General features: G+C 42.8%; 1 protein-coding gene across 6 annotated transcripts in view; it reads right to left on the bottom strand.

Moving 5' to 3' along the window:
- Positions 1 to 11,678: 11,678 nt before the first annotated feature.
- Positions 11,679 to 26,861, bottom strand: part of SAMD8 (sterile alpha motif domain containing 8) — a 36,011-nt gene continuing 20,828 nt past the window's right edge. For 5 of the 6 annotated variants that reach the window (XM_077821496.1, XM_077821494.1, XM_077821497.1 and 2 more), the window contains 4 exons: positions 25,271 to 25,366; positions 23,596 to 23,713; positions 22,574 to 22,724; positions 14,200 to 17,838 (listed from right to left, as the gene is read on the bottom strand). In XM_077821496.1, the coding sequence (XP_077677622.1) occupies positions 17,534 to 17,838; positions 22,574 to 22,724; positions 23,596 to 23,713; positions 25,271 to 25,366 (670 nt within the window). In that variant the 3' untranslated portion in view covers positions 14,200 to 17,533. Of the gene's footprint in view, positions 17,839 to 22,573; positions 22,725 to 23,595; positions 23,714 to 25,270; positions 25,367 to 26,861 lie in introns of all 6 variants that reach the window. The other variant, XM_077821499.1, reaches the window with a different exon arrangement.

The raw sequence follows: 26,861 nt of genomic DNA, 5'->3' as shown, positions 1-26,861 counted from the left end.
CTGAACAGTGAGGAAATGACGTTAAAGCTGCACGTGAAACCTTAAGTACATGTAGTTTTTCCTGGTTCACGTGAAAAACTTTAGCTCTGAGTTTATAAAAGGAAGAACCACAGTGACCAGTATAGTTAAGGGGGCATAAGTATTTCCAGTCTAAGATCAAATTTTTCAGTTGCTCGTAACTTCCTGTATTTTTCGCATTCTGGTCTGAAATTTTTCAGACTTGATCTCTGCCCAAAGGTGATTTTCTTTTCATAAGAGCTGAGCCAAAATGGTTCAGAACTTTCCCCCACTATTATTAAAAATCTTTACCAGTCTTTTTTGAACAGCTCTGTTGCTGAAACAGGTAGGGTTTGCAAGCAGGACCCTGCCATGGAAATACCCTTCACTGAGAGAAAAGGCCTTAAAATGCTGTGGTGAGATCTGGACTTGTTTTGAGCATGGGAAAATTGAATCACAAATTTCTTTTGGTAAGCTCATAAAGTGCGCTGTCAAAGTTTGACTCAGACTCACAATTTATCAGACCACTCTGTTTTATTAGCAAAGCTGCTCTGCTAATACATTTAGAAGTGAGCCCCCCGAGTGGGGCTTGTGTCTTTTAATTTATACAGTTTTTTGGAGAACAAGTTACAGAGAAGTTACAGACAAAAGAAGAAAAAGATTTTAGTCACCAGCCTTCGAGATCCCTGAGACCAGTCACGTATCTTCAATTACCTGCCACCCTTAACAATCTCCTTTAGCAGCTTCCAGTTAACTTAACTAATTGCCCTTCACACCTTCCATTCTGATGCCTGCTTCTTAGACGTGCTGGCTCTATCTTAATTGCTTCTCCATTCAAAAGCTAACTGTCCCTATGTGTGCTACCTCAGATACTTTGTAACATGTTTTGGCATGCCCTCTCATGTACAATGTATCCAGCATGTCCCCTTATACAACGTTATACTTATACAATGTTATACTTCCACAATCCCCCCTTTTGGTGAAGGCTACGCCCATGACCAATGACTTACTGGATTCCATACATCAGTCATTCTTTTTCATTACTTTCACTGGTGACATTTAACAACATTAGATTAGCACTCTGGTTAGGGGTAACCTGATGGATGGTGTGTCTTGTGCAGTTTTGGATACAACAAGAAATCAATTGAAAACACACAAAGATTATTAGAATTCCAAATAGGATAGTCAGGATTCCTTGAAACAACCAGTTTCCCAGACTAGAGAAATTGAATAAGTTACTTATCCATTTCCACAAGGAACTTGGTTCTTCGTAGGGAAGGTATGCAATTTGCTCCAGATGGCTAGCACGATTTATTACCTCATTAGTATTATCAGGTATGTATACACAGCATTCTGTTCCAATTAGAGCACAGGTCCCTCCTTTGGCTGCCAGTATTATATCTAATGCCCGGCGGTTTTGGAGGGCCACTTGTCGGACCGCTCCTGCTTCTTTGGCTAGAGCTTTTAAGCTCTCTCCTGTTTCATTGGCCATGATCTCAACCACCGCTTGTAACCTTAAAAGCCTTTTTGCATGGTGGATTACCCCCCCTACTGGGACTAAAGAAATGCCAACAGCTTCTTCCCAAGTTAGGGGGCTTATGTTATCCACATACCATTTAGCATCTGGCAAGTCCCTCCTTTTTCACCTGAAATTACGGAGGCGATTTCGTGGGAGGGATTGAAGCACCCGGAATTGTGGGAAAAGCTGAGCAGGATAACAGATACCTGACCAATTTGCTGGTAACACAGTGTAAGCATTTTCCCCACAAACCCCATGATGTCCCATTAAAGCTGGGAAGGGTTGACTGCAACCCTTTGACATGTAAAAATTTACGAAGGAGGAATAGTATCCCCCAAAGGGCACAGGATGATTTTCACTGGGAGAAGAGGTAGCATTCACATGACATTTGTAGATGGTGCTGTTTTTCTCAGGGAGGCTGTAGGGGGAGCAAGAGATTGAATCTTTGGTTTGATCCCAGGTTGAGAGGAAGTTTATCTTTCCATACCTGGTTCGCCATTCTCCAACCTTGTTTGAATAGTCCCATACACCATGGGACACGATGTACTGGAGACAGCTGCTCCTCCCTAGATTCAGCCCTGTCCCATTACACACCCAGCACCAGTGGCCCTTTCCTTTCACCACACTTATAAGTTTAGGAACATATGTTTTTCCCAGCCCCCAATTTCCTCATTTTCCTTCCATGTCCTCTTAAGTGGATAGGGTTCTCCAGCAAGCTCTGAGGAATTCAAAGGGATTGCCATGGTGGGGATACTAGCTTGTGAGTGAGCTGGGATGTGGCTGCAGACCCAGCAATTAGAAATATTCAGGATCTGAGCTATCTGCACCTGTTGTTGGATGAAAGAATTGTCACTGTCACTCTGGATTCCCCAGACCCTCAGGACACAGTAGCTGAGGATTAAGCTTCTCAAAGGACACATGTTGGAAGCAGGACCCTTTCTGGTTCTGACAACCCCTTTCGAGGGAACCGCAGTCACGGTTTTACGTCCACCAGGTAGCAGGCGCTAGGCTCACTACTGCTTCTTGTTTGTTGGGTCCTGCTGTCTGCTTACCCTCTACTTCTGGCAACCCTTACGAGAGCGCAGATTGTAAGGTATTGCAGGCTGTTCCTCTTTGTCTTCTGGGGTTGAAGCTGGTTCTGCGTGGTCTTGCAGAGGTGCTTGGTCCCCTTGAGGTGGCGCTGGCTTACACCGTGAGGCGTGGATCCATGCAGCGATGCCGGATAATTTCACTGCTGTCTGGGTGGTGAGCAGTACCTGGTATGGACCCTTCCACCGGGGTTCCAAGGCATGTTTCCGAAGGTGGTGCCGCAGGTAGACCCAATCACCAGGCTCAAGAGTGTGACAGGCAGCAGAGGTGGGTTCCGTCGGCCAAGCTGCTCGCACCTGCGAATGGAAGGAGCTCACAGCTTGCATTAATCCTTTGCAGTACTGGAGGAGCGTGCTGTGAGTTAGGTTTAGGTCTGGGGCTGGGGTAATAGTAGCCATTGTTCGCATAGGGCATCCCAGGATGATTTCAAATGGACTCAATTTGTGTCTCTGGGATGGGGATGACTGAATTTCCATAAGGGCCAGTGGTAAAGCAGCTGGCCAGTTTAACCCTGTGGAACTACAGATTTTTGCCAGCTTATTTTTAAGCACACCATTTCGCCTTTCAACTGCCCCTGCACTCTGGATGGTAAGGGCAGTGCAACAGGTGGGTGACATGTAATACCTGGTTTAGATGTTGAACAATTTTTCCAGTAAAATGTGTTCCCCGGTCACCAGACAAAGTGGCAGGAATTCCCTTGGTAGGGATAATGTGGTTTAACAGACATTTTGCAATGGACAATGAATCAGCTTTGCGACAGGGAAAGGCTTCAATCCAACCCGAAAACAGACATATTATAACTGAAATGAATTCATATTTCTGACACTTTGGTATTTGTACAAAATCAAGTTGCCAGTGTAGGAAAGGTGCTTGAGGCAAACCCTGGAACCCGTGTGTTACTTTTACAGATTTGCCTACGTTGTGGCTTTGACAAGTAACACACGCGGCACAGTGGTGGGTTGCAAAGGAGTTGAAATGGGGAGCCCACCACCCTGCCTTACTCATAGCAGAGACCATCCCCTCCTTGCAGACATGCGAAACACCATGTAGCAGGGCGGCTAGAGATGGATAGAGTGAGAGGGGGGGCTACAAAGGTACCGGTGGGCGATCGCCAAAGGGAATCAGAATGCAAAGAGCAACCCAAAGCACTCCAGGAGTCTTTCTCTGTTTCTGGGGCAGAATCCTGGAGCTGAGCAAGATGAGACAGGGACGGTGGCGTTACAGAGACAGAGAGGGGACCAAGAAACGCTTCTGGTGAAGGTTTTATAGTGGCGGCATGTTTTGCAGCAGCATCAGCAAGTGCATTACCTTTTGCCACCTCAGTGTCTGCCGCTGAGTGGCCAGTACACTTAACAATTGCCAAGGCAGACGGTAGTAAAACTGCATACAGGAGGGCGGCAATGTAGGGGCCATTCTTGATAGGGGTACCAGTAGAGGTAAGAAAACCTCGAGCCTGCCAGAGGGTGCCAAAGTCATGCACAACCCCAAAGGCATACTGAGAATCAGTAAAAATAGTGGCAGAGAGCCCCTCGGCTAGAAAGCAGGCACGGGTTAGAGCAATCAGTTCAGCCACCTGGGCAGAGGTCACAGAGGGTAAGGGCGCAGCTTCTATGGTCTCAGAGAGAGAGACCACAGCGTACCCTGCAAGAAGGTGGCCTTGGTCATTTCTATAACAGGACCCATCAGTGAATAATACCAGGTCAGAGTTAGGCAGAGGTACATCTGAAAGGTTGGGGCGCGGGACAGTGATAGCGGAGACAGTTGCAAGGTAGTCATGGGGTTCACCATCACTAGGTAAAGGAAGGAGGGTAGCAGGGTTTAACCAGGAGCAGCGCTTAATAGTGATATGTGAGGCTGAAAGCAGCAAAAGTTCATACCTAGTGAGGCGAGCAGAGGAGAGGTGAGCAGTGTTGCGTTGCAGAAGGAGAGTTTCCACAGAATGGGGAACCATGAGAGTGAGAGGAGAGCAGAGGACAAGGGACTCAGACATCTCGACCAGGCGCGCTGCAGCAGCTACAGCGCATAGGCAAGGGGGTAAACCCTGGGCTACAGGGTCCAAGGTTGCAGAAAAATAAGCCACCGGGCGATTTCTGTCACCATGCTCCTGAGTAAGAACCCCGAGGGCACAAGCAGATTGTTCGTGACAGAAAAGGATAAAAGGCTTGTCAGAGTTAGGTAACCCTAAGGCAGGGGCAGAGGCTAAATTCTGCTTAAGGGAGATGAAAGCAGCATTTGCTTCAAGTGGCCATGGCATGGGGTTAGGTACAGAGGATAGAGTGAGTTCTTGGAGTGGTTTAGCCAGAGAAGCATATTGGGGAATCCATTGCCTACAGAACCCTGTCATGCCTAAGAATTTTCTGACCTGGCGTGGAGAGCAAGGCTGGGGAAAGCTAAGGATGGCTTGTACCCGGGGTTAGATAGAGTGTACGGGAGCCCTGGGAGAGAAGGAAGCCTAGGTATGTGACAGAGGTTTGGCAGAGCTGCAATTTTGTGCGAGAAGCCTTATGACCCTTGTTTGCTAAAGCTGTGAGAAGTGTTAGTGAATCAGTTTCTGAGGCAGACAGAGAGGGGGAGCACAGGAGTAAGTCGTCCACATATTGGATCAGTGTGGATCCTGATGGGAAAACCAGATCAGCGAGATCCCTGGCTAGGGCTTGAGAAAAATAGGATGGACTCTCTGTATACCCCTGGGGAAGGGTAGTCCATGTATATTGCTGACCCTTGTAGGAGAAGGCAAAGAGATACTGGGATTCAGAGTGAACTGGGACAGAGAAGAAAGCGGAGCACAAATCTACAACAGTAAAGCGGGTTGCATTTGGAGGAATAGACGCTAGTATTGTAGCAGGGTTAGGAACCACTGGAAAAGAAGGTATGACAATACGGTTAATAGCTCAAAGGTCTTGAACAAATCGCCACGATTTGCCATCAGCCTTTTGAACTGGGAGGATAGGGGTGTTACAGGGGCTGGAACAAGGGACAATAATTCCTTGTTCTTTTAATGCAGATATAACTGGAGCAATCCCAGCCTCTGCCTCAGGATTCAAAGGATACTGAGACAGGCGAGGCAGAGGTTTGGAATTGTCTACAGTAATCCGAACTGGGTCAGTATTTAATCAGCCCACTTCAGATGGGTGCGATGGCCATAGGGAGGAAGGAACCTGAGAGATTAGGTGCTCTAGGGACGGAGTTAAGGGACAGCAAGGGACCGGAGTGGAGAGGGAAGTTTCAGACAGCAGGGAGGCTACAGAATCACATAAGGAAGACTGAGGGATTTGCAGATAGACACCATCTGGGGAGCAGTAAATAGAACAGCCAAGTTTGCATAGCAAGTCCCGTCCCAGAAGGTTTGCAGGGATGGAATCAGAGAGGAGGAATGCATGCTCCTCAGAGAGGGGACCGACCTGAACAGACAAAGGTTTTGAGAGGGGAAAAGAGGTAGGGATCCCTGTAATGCCAACAGCAGACACAGATTTTCCAGATCGGGGAACCTCAGGCAAGTCAGTGGTGCTGATTGTAGAAAGAGAAGCTCCAGTATCAACAAGGAAAGTTTACAGTCAGGAAAGTTTACATTTACAGTCAGGACACAGATAATAAGGGAGCTAAAACTTTGTGAGGTTCCCCAGCATCCCGTCATTGTTGGGGTGAAAAATAGGGTTGGGGATCAGCTGGAGGAACCAGCGGGGGGTTCACTTGATTCCCCATACAATTATTAGGTCGTCTTGGACACTCTTTTTTCCAGTGTCCAGGCTGTTTACAGTAGTTACAAACCCCAGTTAATCCAGCCCCGGTGTGGTCTGCTTAGTCCTGAATAATGCTGTATCTGCAGAGCCATTAACTTTTGGGAGGACTCTTCCTCCTTTCCTTTTAAAGTGCGGTGGCAATGCTCTGCTACTGCCAGCAATTTGTCCATGGTTTCAGTCTCCCATCCCACACTTATTCGTTTTAACATGGTGCCTGTGGCAGGGAGAAGACCATCAACTAATGCATGTGCCAAGGCCCCCTGCCCATTTACGTCGGGCTCTTGTATTCCTGAATGTTATAGGAAAATATCAGTTAGCCGGGACCTATAGTCGCCTGGGCTTTCTCCTTGCCCTTGCTTTCAGCAATGTATTGCTGTCCAGTTTGTTTTAGGAGACCACACTTTGGGAATGGCTTGATGCAGGTGCTTCCAAAGAGCCATACACCGGTCTCTGTATGCCGAATCTGGGCCAGTACTTTTTATGGTTGAGTGGCGTGCCTCAGCTGGCCAGTCTGCGGCAGCCAACCATTTTTCATAATAACTGGCAGGAGCTAACAATTTACACAGTTGGAGGAGATCTGTCTCAGAGGGTTCATAGGTTTCACAGATTAACAGAAACTCCTCAGCAAATTTGACAGAGTTTTCCTGTGGTTTGGGAAAACTTTTAACTATAGATAAAAGTTCCGTACGAGTCTAGGGCTTATAATCCCATATGGACTCACTTTCTCCCATCCTAAGGACTCGTAAGGGTGCCACAACAGTTTGATCAGAGTCTCTCATTAACCTCCCATCAGGTTCTCTTTTCCAAGAAGAGATGTCAAGAGAATCTTTGCAGTCTGCTTTGGATTTCTTCTTCATAATATTTTGCAGAGCTGTGAGGCCAATGAGGGTATCTTCTTCACTTTCATTATCTGTAGTCACTGAAGATTTTTCCTTTTCTGATTTCTTATTTGCGCAGGAGTATGGTGGGGGTCGGGTTTGATCCAGGTCATTGCACAGGACTGGGCAAAGGGGAGCGCTCGGACTAGTGGTGGGAGAGACTGCATCCAATTGAACTGTTAGTTTTTTGATAGAATTTTTAAGAGAGGTGAGTTTTGACTCAGTCCATCTACGATTTGCCTCTTTCCACCACTGCATGAAGCAGTCTACTTCTCCTCTCTCCAATTTGGTTTTTGGGAGGACGAGTTTGCTTTTTAAAGCGTCCACTCGATCCTTGTCCCAAGAACCTAACAGTGGCCACTGTAATTTGGGGTTCTCTAGAGCTAATTTGGACCATTTTTCAAGAAACCTACAAGAGTCCGGACCCCTCCTAAAATACATAAAATAAGCTGGAGTTCCCTTAGGGAACTGTTCTACCTTAGACTTCTGATTACCCATCCAGGAGGACTTCACACAGCACTCACACAAGAAGGAAATTCGGGCTCAGCAGAGCGGTACCCGGTGCAACACACAGAAAGGAGCCCACAGGCTACTGCCTCAACTGCCCTTGCTTTCACACCAGGGGTTATACCCAAGGCGTGGTGCGGCTGCAGCTGTGCAGATTCCACTTATTCAGACCGTGGGGACGGGGACCCCTTGGTCAGCCAGTCTCCGGACAGAGATGGTTCCCAGATTCACACACACACCACGGGGAAGACGGATAGACACAAGACAAGACAGTCCTCAAACCGGTTAAAGCACAAAAATAATAATTACCTGAGACGTCTGATTCCAGAAGCTGGATCCAAAGACCCCTACCCGAACAGAGTGGGAACCAACAAGTTCAATGGCATAGACTGCGCTGCTGCTGTGTACCTTTCTGTCTTGTGGAGGATCGCTTGGACTAAGCATCCAGGCGCCGGCTGCCACGATCGTCCTGCAAGGCAGTCAGGGATCACACAGCCTCAGTGAAGCCACTTGCCATCTCGGTGGAACCTCCAAATTGTCAAAGTTTGACTCAGACTCACAATTTATTAGACCACTCTGTTTTATTAGCAAAGCTGCTCTGCTAATACATTTAGAAGTGAGCCCCCCGAGTGGGGCTTGTGTCTTTTAATTTATACAGTTTTTTGGAGAACAAGTTACAGAGAAGTTACAGACAAAAGAAGAAAAAGATTTTAGTCACCAGCCTTCAATCCCTGAGACCAGTCACGTATCTTCAATTACCTGCCACCCTTAACAATCTCCTTTAGCAGCTTCCAGTTAACTTAACTAATTGCCCTTCACACCTTCCATTCTGATGCCTGCTTCTTAGACGTGCTGGCTCTATCTTAATTGCTTCTCCATTCAAAAGCTAACTGTCCCTATGTGTGCTCCCTCAGATACTTTGTAACATGTTTTGGCATGCCCTCTCATGTACGATGTATCCAGCATGTTGCCAACGTTACACTTATACAACGTTACACTTCCACAGCGCCAATAAGGATGGCACTTTATTCATGTGCTTGGCTGATTTAGCTGCATGGTGAAATGTCTAGTCAAGCATATCATGGCTCCTGCACGCCATTTAGAGACGAAGGATGGTTCTCTGGACTGGAATTAGTTTGGGTTCGATACCCAGCTCTGCCATAGTCTTCCTGTGTGACTTAAGGCTTGTTGTTTAATTCCTTCTTTGCACCCTGGCACAGGGTCTGTGCCGGCACTCCCACTTTGGTGCATGCACCCTGTGTTTAGGCTGGTATAATAAAGAGTCCCGCCACCTTCTTCAGTGGTTTCACCTTTGTGTCTTTGTTTACAGTGTCCTTGTGCAGTCCCACTTCCCCCAACAACCACCACACCACACCACACCACACCACAGACCCCTCCTAGGGTCTTCTAGCCCTTGACGTTCCTTCCAGTAGGTAAGGAGACAGCAGAAACAGCCCTCCTGTCTCCTCCCCAGCCACCCCATCACTGAGGTTTTCCCAAGGCTTTTGTAGCCCTCCCAGTCTTTAGCCCAGCTGTTCCCACTCAGCCCAGCTTGTTGCTCTGAGCTAGCCCTCGTTAGGGCTTACAGCTGGGCTCCCTGCTGTATACGCATGTCTCTCTACCTGCCCTTTTGACCAGAGAGCTGTCTGCAGCCAGCATTTTGACAGGGGTTTTACCCCCTGCCCTGCCACACACCCCATCAGTAAAATGGGAACACTGCCACCTCCTGTCTCCCATGCTTAATCTATTAATATTGGAAGTACTTTGCACAGGCACATGATAAGAGAGAGTTCCTGCCCCAGAGTCTACTACAAAGAGTCCTTGATCAGGGCTGGGGCCTCTCAATGCTTCTGGAAGCAAAATAATAATACAAAGGTGCAAAGGATTAGAGAAATGTTTCTTCATAAAGCAGCAAGCTTGCAGGAGAGTTTCTGTGCCTTTGCTAAGGTCTCTAGGAAGGAACACATACTGTTTCTTTCACTCTATAGAAGGAAGCCAGGCAGAAAGGAACTGGGGAAAGTTCTTGGCAAGGTTCCACTGTGAAGAGGAGAGATGGGGAGGAGCTGTTGGGATATCACCATTTTCTTATTATAAGCTTCCTTGTTCAGTGTAAAGGGAAAGTGACTCTCTCCCATGACAGGAAGTCTGGAGTCGGGGTTTTATATTAGTCTCCCTGCAACAGATTGCTTAACCAGCCTTCTTTAGGTTTCTCTTCTCAGTATCCTACCCGCCATGTTATCGTGAATAAAGCCATTCACCGAGAACTGCCCACCAGCTGCGTTTTAACTGTCCACATATCTGGTCTGTTGGCTCCTGTAATTGCAAGCAGTCTCATTAGCTTGGGTGGGCTACTCTGGCTGTATTGGCTTTCTTCCTGGGGTGGGGGTGGGGGACACACACAAGCTCCCAGGCAGGATGGGGGAACGGGGGGCTGTTCTCCCAGCTGGAGGCACTGAGCCTCTCTTTCAGCCAGTCTCTGACTGACCCTGCTGGAGTATCTCTGCCGCATTCCGGTAGCAGTACTGGCATCCGCCCCAGCACAAAAAAAAAAAAAAAATCACAAGTAAGACCCCAACAAATCATGATTTTTTTTTTAAATGTGTGTTTTAAGTTGTTTGATTTTTTAAAAACTCTCTGTGCCTCTATCCCCCGCCAATATGGGCGTGTGACAATGAGTATTGGCAATTTATAGTGAGAAATACCATCTTTGGCCACCAGAGAAATTCAGTTGGGGCCTCAACCCAGACACTGACTTTGCACCAGGTGCCCCAAACACAATTAATGTTGAGCTCCCCCTTCCACATCTGCTTCTTGCCCACCGGTCCCATAACAATCTTTCACCCCTCCCCTCCAACACCTACCCTTGCTGCCCAGCACATCTCTGCTCCTTCTGCAGCTGTGCAAGGTCTTCATCCCTGCCCAGGCTCGGGGAGAGAAAGCCAGCTTCAGCAGATCGTCCCTGCCTGTTCCCTGGGTGGTGGTGTACGGACAGAGGGGAGAAGCAGATGGGCCCATTATCTGTAAGGCAGGGAGAGGGGAGCGGAGCCACCCCAAGCTCTCTTTCTGCTCCCTCTTCTCATCCAGCTTTAGCTGTTCCCTCCCCCACCGCTATTTCCTACAGCAGTTTTGATTGGCTTCTCTTCCCCTCATGCAGTGCGCGAAACATGGAGTTGTTACAGGGGGAGCTAAGAGCATTGGCACACAGGCTAGAGATGGGGGGGGGGAGGAAGGGAGGGGGAAAGAGGTCACCTGCCATGGAGGTGCCTGTGAAAATTCACCATAAACTCTGTAAAATCTGAGTTTGCTCATGCTCAGTAGAAACTTGTGCAGGTAAATTCTCCAGAGATTCTCCCTGCACCAAGCATGCTGCATCCTAGGGCTTCAGTAACAGAGCAGGAATTACCCGGCCATTACTCCTCCCTGCTACTAGGTTGGGGGGGCACTGTGGCAGCAGGCACAGGAAGGGAGGGCAGAGAGACTGTCTCTCCTGTGCTCTGTCCACCCCATCCACACTTATATCCAGGCAGCAAGTATTACGTGGAAGCAGCTACACTGAAATTTTAAAGGAGTTAGAAATTGGGGGTGGGGATAGGGGAAAAGACAGAGGAAGAGGAGGTTGCAGGAGCCAGAGATAGAAGTAAGCAGAGGAGGAAGGGTTAGGTGCTAGTAAACGAGTGTGTGGGGATGGGAACAAAGTGTGTGGGAGGGGCGGGGCGGGGTTGGTGTTGATATGAGTAAGCAAACAAAGAGGTCAAGTGACTCACCAAAAGTCAAAGGAAATCTGACCATACTGGGGCGAGGTGTCAAGTCCTGATACCCAGGCCCCTGTTCTAGCCACTATTTTACATGTTTACAAATGTAATATACAGCTTTCAGGCCCCATCACCAATACCTCACTAGATACTTGACCACTCACTTAAATTTAAAATAAGAAAAGCAGTCTTCAGCCATCTTCCAAAGATTTTATTTGTAATGCTTTTAAATATTTGTTTTAATACAAGATAAAAATAATATATTAATTAAATCTGGGTTTAATTTTAGAGTCAAAACAATATTTACATTACTGTGCTTCAAACTTCACTGCCACGGGAACTTTCAAGTAACACTAGTGTGTGTGTGTGTGTGTGTGTGTGTGTGTGTGTGTGTGTGTGTACGTACACATGTACACGTGTGTACTTAACTAAAAGATCTGTGTTTAGTGCAAAGAAACATTTTCCCCAAAAACCTTTAAGTACTAGTTTTTATACACCTTGTTATGCTAAGCACTATACATTAGTGTAGTTTGTAATTCCTCTGTATAATAAGTCACTTATAATTGAATGAAAGAGGACATTACATTAAGTTTAAAGTAAAGTCACTACTTAAATCATGGGGTTAATACAGGAATTCAATACGCTCCACTTTTTAAGTTATTTTAAATTCTTACACAACTACCACAACTCTGTTCTGAAAATGTATATCGCGTAAAACTATGTACATTCCGTTCATTGTAACACACTTGTGGCTCAAGCTATGAGCATTACCAAAAACTACAAAACGGATGACTGAAAACAGGTTTAATATAGTACTGTGCCTTTTAGTGTTCAGACGTTTACAATGAAGGAGAACTATTTTGTAGGTTAATTCCACGTCAACTTTGCCCACAACATAATACTGTTTCAATCAAATCATAAAAATCAGAATCTCTCAAAGGAACATCAGAAAAATACATATATATGGATTATTAGGTGGTCTACCATTAATCCTTGACACAAAAAGGCCTCTAGGCAGGCGAGGTAATTCACAGTTCACGTTAGTTCATTGTTGGGCTATCTACTAATTACAGACTGCAAACCCTACAAAGCCATGCTGGCTTTATAATTACCATGGGTGAACTTTCTTTTAAAGAATCCTAAATTGTTTTTAGTAAAGCAACATAAATTATGGCAAAATCCTTCTTGATAAAAATATCTTTTAATCTTCTCAAATAGAAAAAACAATACAGGAAGGACAAATGACTAAATTATTCATTACTTTTATTATGTGGTACTTGAAGTCTACAAAAGGACTTCCATAAAACTCAGACAATTCCAAGTAACTTGATTTTATTGTATTAATAAGAAACTGTGCACCGAGTAATGAAACAGTGTAGCACTGTAGTGCATAAGTACTTAATACTGCTGTTCTAATAAAAAGTTATGCAGACTTTAGGAATGCTGTTTTAAACATTGATTTTTGTTCAACATCACAGTAAATTCCACTAATACCATTCCCCCATGTGTTATTCTTTTTTGCACCACATGAAAAAAAAATACAGTTAGCCAAATGGGAAAACTGTTCAGTGTAGCAATTCTTGATCTACACATTTATAAAATAGCCAAGTTTTGGGGCTTTTGGAAACTTGTAAAAAGGTTTTGTTTACCATATTAGCACTGGCAGTTGGGCTTGCCAGCTCATTTTCACTGAGCCCTGCTTCTTATAACATCAAACCACTAATACCAATGTTCCTAGATTTGATGTCATCTCTACAGAAGTGACTTTACTTCTAACATTCATTTATCTTACATGTTCCAGTACAATATCTTTTCCATATGGTGCATGGAGATTTAATGGGACCTAAAATAGAAAACAAAATCATGTGCCCACTTATTTATAATATAAGGGATCGGTTCTAGATGGTGCTGAGCACACCGGCCCAGACCCAGGGAAGCACTTGAAGCATGAGTAATCTCACTGAAGCTAACGGGTCTACTCGTGTGCTTAAAAAGTGAAGCATGTGCTTTGCTAGATCAAGCTGTGTGCTTAACATCTTGCAAGATCTGTCTCTAAGTCAGTCCTGAAAGTCTGAGGACTTGGGGGCTTATTAAAATGTTTCTGCTGATTTGATTATCTTAGAAATATCAGAACTATTGAGTTGTCCTGTTTTTGCTGGAGGACTCCGAAAAAGGAATAGAGAAGTGGAGTGGAAGCTTTGAGTCCTCAGCTGAAAAGCAGAGGTGTTGAATCTTTGAAAAAAAGATGCTCTCCAAAGTCTTTATCAGGAATTTGCATTAAACGGTTTTAAAAAGTACTTGTTTTCTTTTATTCGGGTTCATTCTCTGGTAGTGTCACAATTCCAGTACTTTTCCAGTCCTCCAGCAAAAAGAATCAAGACCTGATATTTTGAACACACAAAAATTGCACATAGCTTTCAGCCTTCTTATGTCACGAGACCGAGAAAGGGCACTTTCCCCTTTGCGTATCACCTTCACTACATACGCCAAAAATCTAAGCCTGAATTTACACTTTTGTCTCAAGTATTAAGCCACAGAGTCCCTCAATACCTCCACTATTTCAGCCAAGTTAAAAAGGGACAATCAGTTTTGGGGGAAAAATGACTTCCATTTGTAAATCTGACCCTATTGTTCCAATAATCTCAGGTATTCCTTGTAACTGAAAGATTAATGTTTCTCTATTTGATGCAGTTTATTTACTTTGTGTGTTTGAAAGTCCGTTTCATGGGTTTGTTCATCATTTGCACTTCCTGTATAAAGCACTAACCTGATGATATCACACATGTCCTGTTTTGAGGGGGAACTCATGTACCGTTCTACTCCAGTCTCTGCAACAGGACATCTGCCAGAAAGAGCTGCAGATAAGATGAAATAGAAGAGGCAGCAGGCAGGTGTGTGTGGTCATAAAAAGGGGAGGCACAGCAAGCTTGATCATGTTTAGTATTATTCAGGCCCACCCTTTCTGCTGCAAGAACAAACACCAAGACTTGTTAACAGCAGGGGAGCAGAAAAACCTGTATAAAACATTTTAAAAATTCTGTACCTCACTTGACTTTAGACTCCCCCCGCCCCGACCAATTCATTTCAATCAAGTTGCCAGTTTTACTTTAAGGGCCAACTCTTGTTTTGAAATGCTGAATAAAAGCACCTGAAATGTTTTGTTCTCTTTATAGTCAGAAAATCGTTATGAGCTACTGCCTTTGTGTCTATTGGCAGATAGGCCTAACCTCCAAGAAACAGAAGGACTGACAGTCTTAACACCCTGCCCAGTTCCCAGGAAATGAATCCTGCATGTTACAAATATCGGAAACAGATTCTTAGCAGCAAGAGGATCAGTGTGTGAATACATAAAGCAATGGTGTAGATAGCAAATATCCTATTTTCAAAACAAATTAAAAAAAACAAACAGCAATACTGACTTGTCAATACTTTAGATGTAAACAGCACTTGAGAAATAAATAAAGCTGGAGGCAAAATGAAAACCCAAGAATGTTTAGGCTTCAAAAACAAAGATTTGAACTTGAAGTATTACACATAAAAATCTTGAGATGTCATTTTAGTTTATGTAAACACTTTTGTGATAAGTTATAGAACTTTTTGCTTTACTAGACATGAGTAAATAAAAGACTGAAAAAGAATTCTACAATTCAGACACAGAAGTCTGCAGTCTGGAGTTACTTTCAGAGTCAACGGCTTTGCAAATGTAGTTGCATTTTTAATTCCTTTTTCCCCCTGAAGTATCACTACTTCAGGCTCCAAAAACCTCAAAGAATATACATCTCTACACATTTTGGACACACATTAAAGTGTTAAAGAAATAACACTGTTAAACAATGGCCCAATGAATTATTGGCTGCTGCAGAAGCAAGTGTGTGTCCATAAGTGGGGATGTTTTATTCCAGAGTGCCGGAGAGGAATGTTCAGATTGCCTCTTCCTATCAGCAAGGCAAGGGCAGCAAACAAGGATCGTTTATCATAAAAACATAAGTCCTTGGAGACTAAAGATTCTGTTTTGCAAAGTGTCAGTGCATTTCCTTACTTTAGGTGCTGGGAGCACTCAGCAGGTTTGGATGATTTACCATTAGCAGCAGGTTTGTTAAAGAACAGGAATGTTACAGATATCAAAGTCTGCAGAACAATGTAAGTTACACTAGGTGTGCGCCTGCATTTGTACAGATACTCTGGGATATGGAATTCCTCCCAGGAACAGGAACTAAATAAACTTGCAAACTTTTATAAGAAACATTATGAAGAGTGGGTAATATATTCTCTCATTAATTACTGCTTCTAATTCCAAGTTTAAAGTAGCTTTGTTAAGGCCCATAAATGTAGAGATGGGAGACCATACTAGATCGTGGAGCTTCAAATACCTAACTCAGTCTTGCAAAATTCTACTTGACTGGGTAAATTTGCTGTTGTTGACAGGCAAGTACACTATGTATTGCAGTTTTCCTATAGTCACTGTAAAGTGGGACTGAACTGTTTGTATCAGGATGGCAAAATGTCATGGAAATTTTTCGAGGCTGACATTGCACTACCTCTTCTCACACGCTAGCCATTCTGAAATTATGTGATAGTGAATTAGCATGAATCACTAACATTTATATATTTGTTGCAATTCACAACTCTCAAGTTAACTACCATTCCCCACTAAATCTGAGTAACTACAGTTAAAGCTACCTTCTTGCACACAAAAATATATGGATAACGGTTTGTAAGATCACTAACAGGTTTGTGCCTTGCTTGCACACACTACTTCAGGCTCCAGTTCTAATCATTAGGTCTTTCCAAGCAAAATCAGGATCTCTCAAAAAAGTGATCCTTATCACAGAAGTTAAACCGCTTAAGACACTAACTCCTAGGGTCATAAACAAGCAGCTTATTTCTAACCACCAGTCTATTTTCATAATTGCTAAGACTAAGTATAAAAGCATTTACTGTATATAGAGTTTGTCAAAAAAACTCTTAGGCATTCAAATATGTTCAATGTTTGCTGATTCCAGATGGATTGGGACAAAAAAAATTAATTAAAAAAAAGATGATCAGCATAGCACTATTTCTGAAACTTGCTTTAAAACTTTTCCTGAAGGAAAAAAAAGTCACTACATGCATTTCCCCATCTATTTATGAGGCACTACATAAATTTAACGGTTCTATTCTTCTAGTGGTTAAAGAGTTGCTCATAAAAAGCATGCACAGGTTTAGGCAAAGTGTTTGACAAACCCTACAGAAGAGAGAGTAACTATGTGACTCTAAAACACTAAAGCTACCTCAACCTCATTTTCAACAGATGTAGCTTTTATTTCTAACCCATTTGTTGAAATGCAACAAGGAACTGTCCAAGTAGTTGGACAATGGCATAAACTGTTTACTCTGACCAAATAAGTCCTGTTCAAAACACCATCTTAATACCTGACAACCCCCAAATCAAAAAAGCAGGCGGTTTCATTTTTGGCATTCTGTATATATACAGAACACATTTCTATTATACCTTTTTCAGAATTCTTATTTAAGTTTTCTGGGAAACCGTTTAGCAAAGAGCGAAACTGCCTTCCTTATTCTGACAAGCTACTCTTCAGAATCTCATTTTGTAAGTGTACACGCCTCAACGGAAAAAGTTATATTTAATATTATTTTTAAAAGAAAGTCAGTGGCTAACAAATTAGTACTTAGTATTATTTGTACAGGCAAACATTCAAGATCCAGAGATCATCTGGACCTCAAAACAGCAAGTCAGGTAAAGCACACATTAAAAAAGTGTAAGTTATTCTCTACCCTAAAGCATTTTTGTAGAATCATGCCAATGGAAATAATGACTTCTCTATTTCAGATTCATAATGATCTATGGGCAGCCTTTAGCTAGCCTCCTAGCGTTACTTTCTTCTACTACCTTGTGAAGTATGGAAATCCCAACTTTGTGACGGAGACTCTAAGAAGCAGGGCATGAGGAGACCACAGGGATGGAAACAGTTATTTTCTTATTTTTCCAGCTAGTTCTGTAAAGATTTGTTACGGATACTTCAGACTAACTTAGATTAAACTAGGTACTCTTCATCCAATTAACCTTCTCATTATTGTGGGTTTTGAAAAGGGCCAGCAATACTCATTCGGAACTGTACCATTAACATTGCATTCGAAAAAAGAAAACATTGGAAACCAGATTCTCGCTCTCCTACTCTGCTGATATGCTCTGGTATTAGCCAATGTGTGGTAGTACAAAAAGAGTCTTGTGGTGATGTAGAAGGCAATGAAGACATCTATAGAGTAATGTTCATGTGCAGCCAAAATGAAGAAGATTCCAAAGAGATTCAGGACCCAAGATAAAGTATGCAAGAAGTTCCAGCTTCTTGGTGTATCTAGCAAAGGACAAAGTAGCACGTTAAAAGATTCACCTAGACTGTTTCACAAACCAAGGTTCTTAGCAAGTTTACTACACCCACTCCCATGAGACACCTAACACGATCTTACATTTACACAGCAATCCAAAGGACTGAACAAATTAGGGGCCTGATCTGGTGCTCATATACACAGCCCAATTAATTCAATCAGAATACTTCATTAAGAATTATGAATATAAATCACTTCACCCATCATTGAAGTTCAACGACCCCAGGGGAGAAAGGTAGCATCTGTTTAACAGTACATAGAAATATTACACAGCAGAGCCCTGTGCAGGGCTATTCTTTACTCCCGCCCCTGTCATTATGGCAGCGGGTCCCGCAGGATCCCAGTCCTGCTGCAGAGCTCTATTACACAGTAACGTATGGCATGACTACAAACAGAACACCTTCTCCAGTGGCAACTATACAGAATATAGGTAGGTCTGGCACACTTTTCTTTAAGAGAAAGACGTTTCCAGGTGCACGTGTGACTGATTTTGAAGTAATTCAACTACAATTCCTAGTCAGGCTAGCTCTCTTCATTTACTGTTTAATGCATTAAAAATAATAAATCACATTTTGAATTATTAACATTACCTTATAAAGTGACTGATAATTAATATCAGCATCAAGTATTGTGAAGATCTATCAAAAAGCTTGTATCTTTGCAAAGTTTTATTTTCTAAGTAATAGACTCAGGTTAACACCATAAGAAGCTTATCGCTCTGCTATTCAGTAAAAATAAAGCATCCATGTCCAATTATGCCACAGTGAACCCTTTTAGAACCACAAGATAAGAGATTACAGCTGTTTCATTTAGAGAGGCAGTTGTGGGACATGCATACAATACAAATCCTGTATGAATTTTTACAGTATCATTTATTCAAGTCCACCTGAGTGTTTGTATTCTGTTGTACCCATTACAAAGATCTTCTACCCTCCTGAGGTATTTGTAAAGTGCCTACCAAAGTGATAGCTAAGCACCATAGTATAGTCTAGAGCAGGGGTCGGCAACCGACGGCACGCGAGCCAATTTTTAATGGCACGCTGCTGTCTACCGGGGACCCCGTCAGAAAGCAGCGTGCCACTAAAAATCCCGCCCAGCCCACTCTTCTCCACCCCCCGCCCACTCCTTGCAGGGCAGGCAAGCTTCCCCTTTCCCCGCTCCTCTTTTCCTGACGCTGGGTTCCTGCCCCTCCTTCTCTCCCTCCCTGCAGCCGATCAGCTGACGGCCCTTGCTACAGAGGGGGAGAGGGAAAAGCAGAGCGCAGCTTGCTCGCGCTCTCTGCTCCGGGGACCTTGGGGAAGGGAGTGGAATCAGCATATCCCCTCCATCCCCCTGCCGTGAGCTGCTCAGGGCAGGGGGCTGGGTGCACCCCCACGACCCCAGCCCACACCCCCAGCCCTCTGCCCTGACCCCTGCACCCCCCTCACACACACCCCAGCCCTGACTCCTGCAACCCCTCACACACACCCCAGCCCCCCACACCTCATGCCCTGATTTTTGCACCCCCCACCCTGAGCACCAAACAGGAGCTCCTGCACACACCCACACCCACATTCCCACCTGCACCCCCTCACACCAAATGGGAGCTGCCCAGGTAAGCACTCCACACCCAAACCTCCTGCCCCAACCCTGAGCCCCCTCCCTCATTCTAGCTCCTGGCCAGACCCTACACCCCAACCTGCTCCTTCACCCCCAGCCCTGTACTCAGCACACTCCCACCCTCATCTCAGTGCAGAGAGAGGAAGAGAATGGCTAGAACCAGGGAGAAGGTAGGTACCCACTCTATGTGGACAGGGTCGGGACCCCAGACTGGCAGCAGGGTTGAACATGGCCGGCAGCCAGGACCCTGGCTGGCAGGAGCCAGCGAACAGACCCCCAGACCAGCAGCGGGCTGAGTGTGCCGGCGGTGTAAGATCAGTATTTTAATTTAATTTTAAATGAAGCTTCTTAAACATTTTGAAAACTTTGTTTACATACAATAGTTTAGTTATATAATATATAGACTTATAGCCTTCTAAAAAATATTAAAATGTATTATTGGCATGTGAAACCTTAAATTAAAGTGAATAAATGAAGACTCGGCACACCACTTCTAAAAGGTTGCCGACTGCGGGTCTAGAGAGCTATAGTCTCGTTCTCCCTTGAACAAGTAGCATTTTAGTTGTAGACAAGGGTTAATACTTTTTACTCACCCTGGAGGTACTGAGATACCGAAGTATTTTTAACTACTTTAAAATTTTCTTTACAACTCACTTGGGTATCTTTTATCAATCCTCTTTATAGGTCTTTAACACGAATAATGAAAAGGAGTACTTGTGGCACCTTAGAGACTAACCAATTTATTTGAGCATAAGCTTTCGTGAGCTACAGCTCACTTCATCGGACGCATACCGTGGAAAGTTTAGAAGATTTTATATACACACAAAGCATGAAAAAATACCTCCTCCCACCCCACTCTCCTGCTGGTAATAGCTTATCTAAAGTGATCACTCTCCTTACAATGTGTATGATAATCAAGTTGGGCCAACTGTGCCCACATATCTATTCAGGGGACACCATCACAGGGCCTAATCACATCAGCCACACTATCAGAGGCTCATTCACCTGCACATCCACCAATGTGATATATGCCATCATGTGCCAGCAATGCCCCTCTGCCATGTACATTGGTCAAACTGAACAGTCTCTACGTAAAAGAGTAAATGGGCACAAATCAGATGTCAAGAATTATAACATTCATAAACCAGTCTTCAATCTTTCTGGTCACGCGATTACAGACATGAAAGTCGCTATTTTACAACAAAAAAAACTTCAAATCCAGACTCCAGCGAGAAACTGCTGAATTGGAATTCATTTGCAAATTGGACACAATTAACTTAGGCTTGAATAGAGACTGGGAGTGGCTTAGTCATTATGCAAGGTAGCCTATTTCCCCTTGTTTTTTTCTACCCCCACCCCCAGACGTTCTTTTAAACCCTGGATTTGTGCTGGAAATGGCCCACCTTGATCATCATACACATTGTAAGGAGAGTGATCACTTTAGATAAGCTATTACCAGCAGGAGAGTGGGGTGGGAGGAGGTATTTTTTCAAGCTTTGTGTGTATATAAGATTTTCTAAACTTTCCACGGTATGCATCCGATGAAGTGAGTTGTAGCTCACGAAAGCTTATGCTCAAATAGATTGGTTAGTCTCTAAGGTGCCACAAGTACTCCTTTTCTTTTTGCAAATACAGACTAACACGGCTGTTCTCTGAAACACGAATAATGTGCCTTTTACCTGTATATTACATTATTTTAATAGTCATGTGCAGAGAGTTTGATTAGCCTATTCTAAACTTTATTCTAATTTAAAGGTTTAATACAGATGCAACTAAACTGAAGAGAGTGAGAAATATCACTGAAAGGTGTTCCACAGCATAAGGCAGAGTCATATAGCTAGATGTACAGTATACTCTTTCAAAACAGTGCATTAAGAAAATGCCAAGAGATACTGGTCCACAGTTGGAGGGTTGCTATTCATACACCCTTTGTAATAGAACAGAATCATGGCCATGTACCTGCCAGGCTGTTTCTCAATATGCCCTTATTCACCTCTGACTCTGAAGTTGCTCTCCACTGCCCTTCCGCTCAATCTGTGCGTCTTAGCAGCACAATAAATTTAACTAGAATCCCAATCACTGAGAGAATGCCACTGCTTTAGAGATCAGGATTCTAGTCAATTCCAATCTACTGCTGGTGCACACAGAGCAGAGATGCAAGAAAAGACAGTGCAGGAAAGAGGGTGAAACAAAAAAAGGGAGTGGGGATCAGATAAGGATAACGCAATGTGAAGACGACTTCTAAAATAAAATTGAGAAGTGAGGAAAGTACTAGAGAAAGGGAAAATATGAGCATAGGTACGGACAGTTGAAGAATGGAAGATCACTGCTGTACAAGAAAGTAACTTGAACAGCAAACTCACATCTCTGTTTAGTTCATTTAAGACCGTCTTAAATTAAGACGATTTTAAAAACATGGCAGTGACAATGTAGTTGAAACTGATATGGCACTTCCATTTTCCATCCCCAATCTTCATTTGTTAAAATCTTTTTAGAAAGTTGCCTTTTGGGCTGAGGTTACCAAAACCCCACTGAATTGCTTCTGAGCCCGAAGGTGCTCAGAAAATCCATTTCATCAGCTCCCATATGGAATGTATGTCCTAGAACTGCTCAGGCTCCACCCATAAGCACTTTTAAAAGGAGGGCAGGAAGCCTGGTAAGAAGACTGTTTGGGGACCTTGAAAAGCAGCTAGGTGCATTCTGAAAAGCGCTTACCCTTCACTTTCCAGTTATTACAGGTCAGATCCTTCATTAATTATCTCACTGCAGATTTTTTTTCATTTATAGCACCCAAAATGTGCTAGGTACTTTAGATGCTTGAGTGACTGTACGCAAATCTTATCAAGCACATTCCATGCTAATCTTTTAGGACACCTAGATTCTACAGTGATTGGTCAAAATACTCAGGGACTTAGTTCTTTTCAAGTAACTTCCATCTCCAGCTCAACACTAATAATGAAAGCTTTCAGTCATAAAAAGGAGGAGTTTTTGAGAACAGAAGAAATAAAAATAGGGAGGGAGTATGCCGCGTGCACCCTTAATTACAGTAACTGTCACATCTTCATAATACTCGCACGTGTCTGGACGCTGGTATTGTGTACTTACATTCAGTGACAAAGAAGTTCAGCATAGTCAGGACAACAGTATGGCCACTGAACATGTAGTCTCCACATGTATGTACTCCAGTGAGCGTCATTCCAAAACCACTCCATATGGCAAATGCTCGCTGAAGTTTTGCCCACACATTGCCATACAACTAAAATTAAAACAGCAACATTAATATTTAAAAGCCATTGCTAAGAATAGTTTTTACTATAGTCCAAACATATCTAAGAGAAACTCAGTTGCTGCCTAGCACTATGTATATTTAATTCACACTCACATTCCCAGTTTCCATTTTTAACTTTTACTGCAAATACAGATCATCAGAACAGCCCATGGATTCTATTTTGGCATAACTGGAATCTGTAACTATAATTATAGAGGTATACAAAGTACCTCTGATAAGTACTTTCTCTAAATTCTGTGGTTTATTTAATCCATAGCTATAAGTGATTCACATAATGGAGCTTCCACACATTCTCTTGAGGATTTAATCCACAGCCTAGTGAGTCAGTCAAAAAGATTTTCCTGCTATTCAGCCTAAACATTTTTCATAAGTTCATCCCTTTATTTCTAGCTATAGTCTTATGCCCTACACAAGCCTTCTCTCTCTGTAGTGTTTCCATCCTTCAAATACTTGGCAGCTGTGTCTCATTTTAGCAGGCTAGATTAGGTATAAATATTTAATTTTCAGTCATTCCTCATAAATCATCCCGTTCAGTCACTCATATGTGTTCCTCTGATTAATCCTCTCTTGTTTACATAGAGTACTACCCTGAAAGCCCCAAAACGAATGCAATATTTTAGCTGCTTTCTAACAAAAACGTTATATAAGTAACTATCAACTTCATGATCCTTGATGTGATGCCTTTGCACATGAGAGAGTCGGTATTTAACAAGCAGAAGTTTGCAGCTAACTACATATATGCGTACAATATGACTATCCCTATCACAATAATTTTCATCTGAATGAGACGGTTAAACCAAAATCAGCAGAAAACAAACATTTAAGAATATTCCTTTACCTTTCCGGAACACTGCAGATGCTGGCCTGGCACAGAGAGTGAGGTAACGAACATTGTAAAGCAACGCAACAAGAACACTGTCCCCATTAAGCTACACAGTCTGCGTAAGAGTATAGACCTGGGAAAACAAAAAGGGATGAAAGAGTTGTGCAAAAGTATTTGAATTCTTGTGCATTTGGTTATGAAAATTAAAGAGAATTATGAGAGATTTACAGCATTCTTCTCTAACTTATCCCCATGGCATGATTTTTAATGGGACAGGGATTTCTTGAACTACAACAATTTAGTTTAACACCGTATTAAGTTTTATTTCTATTTTTATCTTTCTTTCAAATAGCAATGCTGTTTTATGTACTGGCAACTTAATGAAATACTGACATTTTTGAATGAAATTGTGTGTCATAGTGAAAGTCTGACTGAAAGATATTCAGATCACTGCATACAGGGGTTCAGAAGCCAACATGTCTCTGAATTGAGTATTCACATTCACAATTTGTCCATAATAAAGTGACAAAAGTCAAGTCTCAGGAATGCCAGCCCTCATTTCACAAGCATATAAAAAAACCCCATGATTCTTCATCCATGTCTGCTATGCTCTTGGGGTTTTCCCCTCAGACTGAGGGGACATACTCTATCTCCTATTCAGCGAAGGGACAATGCGTATGTTGTATACAAGCGCGCTTAGAACAACAAATGTATCTCCTTTGGAGCTACAAACTTAAATGAGGTCCTACACAGGTCCTTCAGCCACAAGCTGTCCAGTTAACTCTTTAGTGTCGAGATGAAATGTTTCAAAGCACTAACACAAAATGCAGCAATACTAAAATTAGTTTGACCCTCCCAAATTTACGATCATTTAATATTGATCTATTTAAGACAGGCAAGTCAATGATTCCTTTGTCCTGCTCATGATCCAAAAAGGAGCAAAGGTGGTTTTTGTCTGCCTTGGGCAGTGGTTAATGTTATGCTTCTCTAGAAGAGAATAAAAGTCAACTCAAATTGTCAAGTCTGACCCAACTACAAAGATATTGTTTATTCTAAGTGTAAGGTGTGTAAAAATATTTTTCTTGGTTCTCTCATTAGAACTAAGTTGCTATTAGCTAGTCATTCAGAGAAGTAGTTTAGAAGCTTCTAAAGGAAGCCCTGCAAGAGGACACACTGGAATCCCTGGACTAAAGAGACTACAACGATTGGAAGAAATGTTCACACTTCCCCCAAGGGTGGAGCTAGCCAGCCATGTGCGACACATGTCGCTCATCTCCCAGTCTGGGGACATATACACCCAGTTCCTATAAACAGGCTGGTCATTTAGAAATGGTGGACATTCAGAGGGTGGGGTGGGGAAGAGATATAAAAGATTGGTTTTCATGGGATCCCAGTTCAACCAACATTGCAAAACAAAGTGGCAACAACCGGCTCCAATGGAAGTAAAGTAGCACAAAATAGTGGTATCCTCAAGGAACAAATAAAGGAAACAAAGGAATTCTTTATGGTAGGTGGAAGGAAGAATTGTACCTTGGCTTCATCGTGCCATCTTAATGACGTAAATAACAATCATGTTTACAGGTAAGTCTTGGCTATAGTTATTATGATGGATTCCAGTCACATTCAATCTTTATTAGGTTGCCAACAGATGTTTCTGAATTAAGAGTTCTTTTAATTGAAAGTACTATACCTGTGTCTGTGAAGGAGGAGAACCAGGAGCCAAATATAGCAGAGAATCACACCACACACTTCAGTCATGGCAAAGGCCCAAGGTATCCTAGGAACACTAAAGCAGAAGGAAAAAGTTAACCTACATAACAGAAGGTAACTTTTACGAGAGAGAGAGAGAGGGGGAGAGAGTGTGTGTGTGTGTTAAATTAGGCACGTAAATGAATGACCTAATTTTCAAAAGGCATTGAGCATGTGAAGCTCCCACTGAGGTACACGAAAGTTGCAGGTGCTCAACACTTTTTGAAAACGAAGCCATTTATTTAGGTGACAAAATAAAGATTTAGATGCCTACTAGTGTACAAGTACCTTCACAGGGACAAAATATCAGGAACTAAAGAGCTCTTTAACCTAACAGAGAAAGGTGTAACAAGAACGGATCACTGGAAATTCAAGGCAGAAATTCAAATGAGAAATTCAGGCCAAATGTAGAATAGTGAGGCTGACTAACCACGGGAAGAAAACACCAATGTAAGTGGTAAATTCTCCATTTTTTAAAATCTTCAAATCAAGACTGGATACCTTTCTGGACAATATGCTTTAGGTCAAACAAGTTATTGGGCTCAATGCAGGCATTATTGGGTAAAGTTCTATAGCATATAGGAGGTCAGATTAAATAATCTACTGGTTCCTTCTGCTCTTAAATATATGAATCTACAGGCACCCAAGTTTGAAAGTTTTGGCCATAGTGTCTTTGGTACTAGTATCTTGTATGGCATTCCTCTGAAAAACTAACGCTGAAGACTTCCACAGCACAAAGAACTTTATTTTGACAGACTTAGTAATGCCTTAGGCTCTAGTTCATTTATTTACTCCCCTCCCAACCCTTTTAAAGATGTTTTAGAGGACATTTAAAATGAAATTGATCAAAGGCCAAAACCTATTGTAAAACTCAATGTTTTACATGGATTTCCTACCAGAATTTCTTTACTAATCTTAAGGTTTTAGTAGTTTCTTTATAATGAATTTCCAAAACAATATCACTCTCATCTTGACACATTAACTTCCACGATGTATCACTTATATTGTAACTGCAATAAAAACCTAGTCAGCACAAAGTTCTTAAAACACTTCCATTTCAACTTAGTGTTTAAAGCATAATAAATCTCTTCAATGCAGGAGGACAGGACCATCAAACTCATTCTGTGATAAAGGCTAAATTAAATTTGTAATTAGGGTTCATATGCCAGAACTGTAAGTTTAGGACTAAGTACACTAACCATGAGGAAAAAATACCCATGCTACCTTTCTCTCAAAACTACGTCCGCTGTAATTTATAAAAGAGGACCTTGTACTGCTTATTGTGCACTCTACTATATTTAAGCACACTGTCAGCTTTTTATTCAATACGTGCTACAAGGACTCCACTGCTTTCTTTATAACTCCTTTTCCTTCCTCACTTCATACCACTCATTTTCTTTTTTAAAAAAGAACAATGCTAATACTGTCATGCATTCTTACCTGCAGCATCATCAGGGTATTTCCGCTTTCGTCCTGACAGACCTTTTGGTATTTTCCTGACAGATCTTTTGGTATTTCCCCACACTGTTTTC

This window comes from Eretmochelys imbricata, chromosome 7 (assembly GCF_965152235.1).
Source record: "Eretmochelys imbricata isolate rEreImb1 chromosome 7, rEreImb1.hap1, whole genome shotgun sequence".
Lineage (NCBI taxonomy): Eukaryota > Metazoa > Chordata > Testudines > Cheloniidae > Eretmochelys > Eretmochelys imbricata.
The sequence above is the reverse complement of the archived record's forward strand: the minus strand, read 5'-3'. Positions and strand labels throughout refer to the sequence as shown.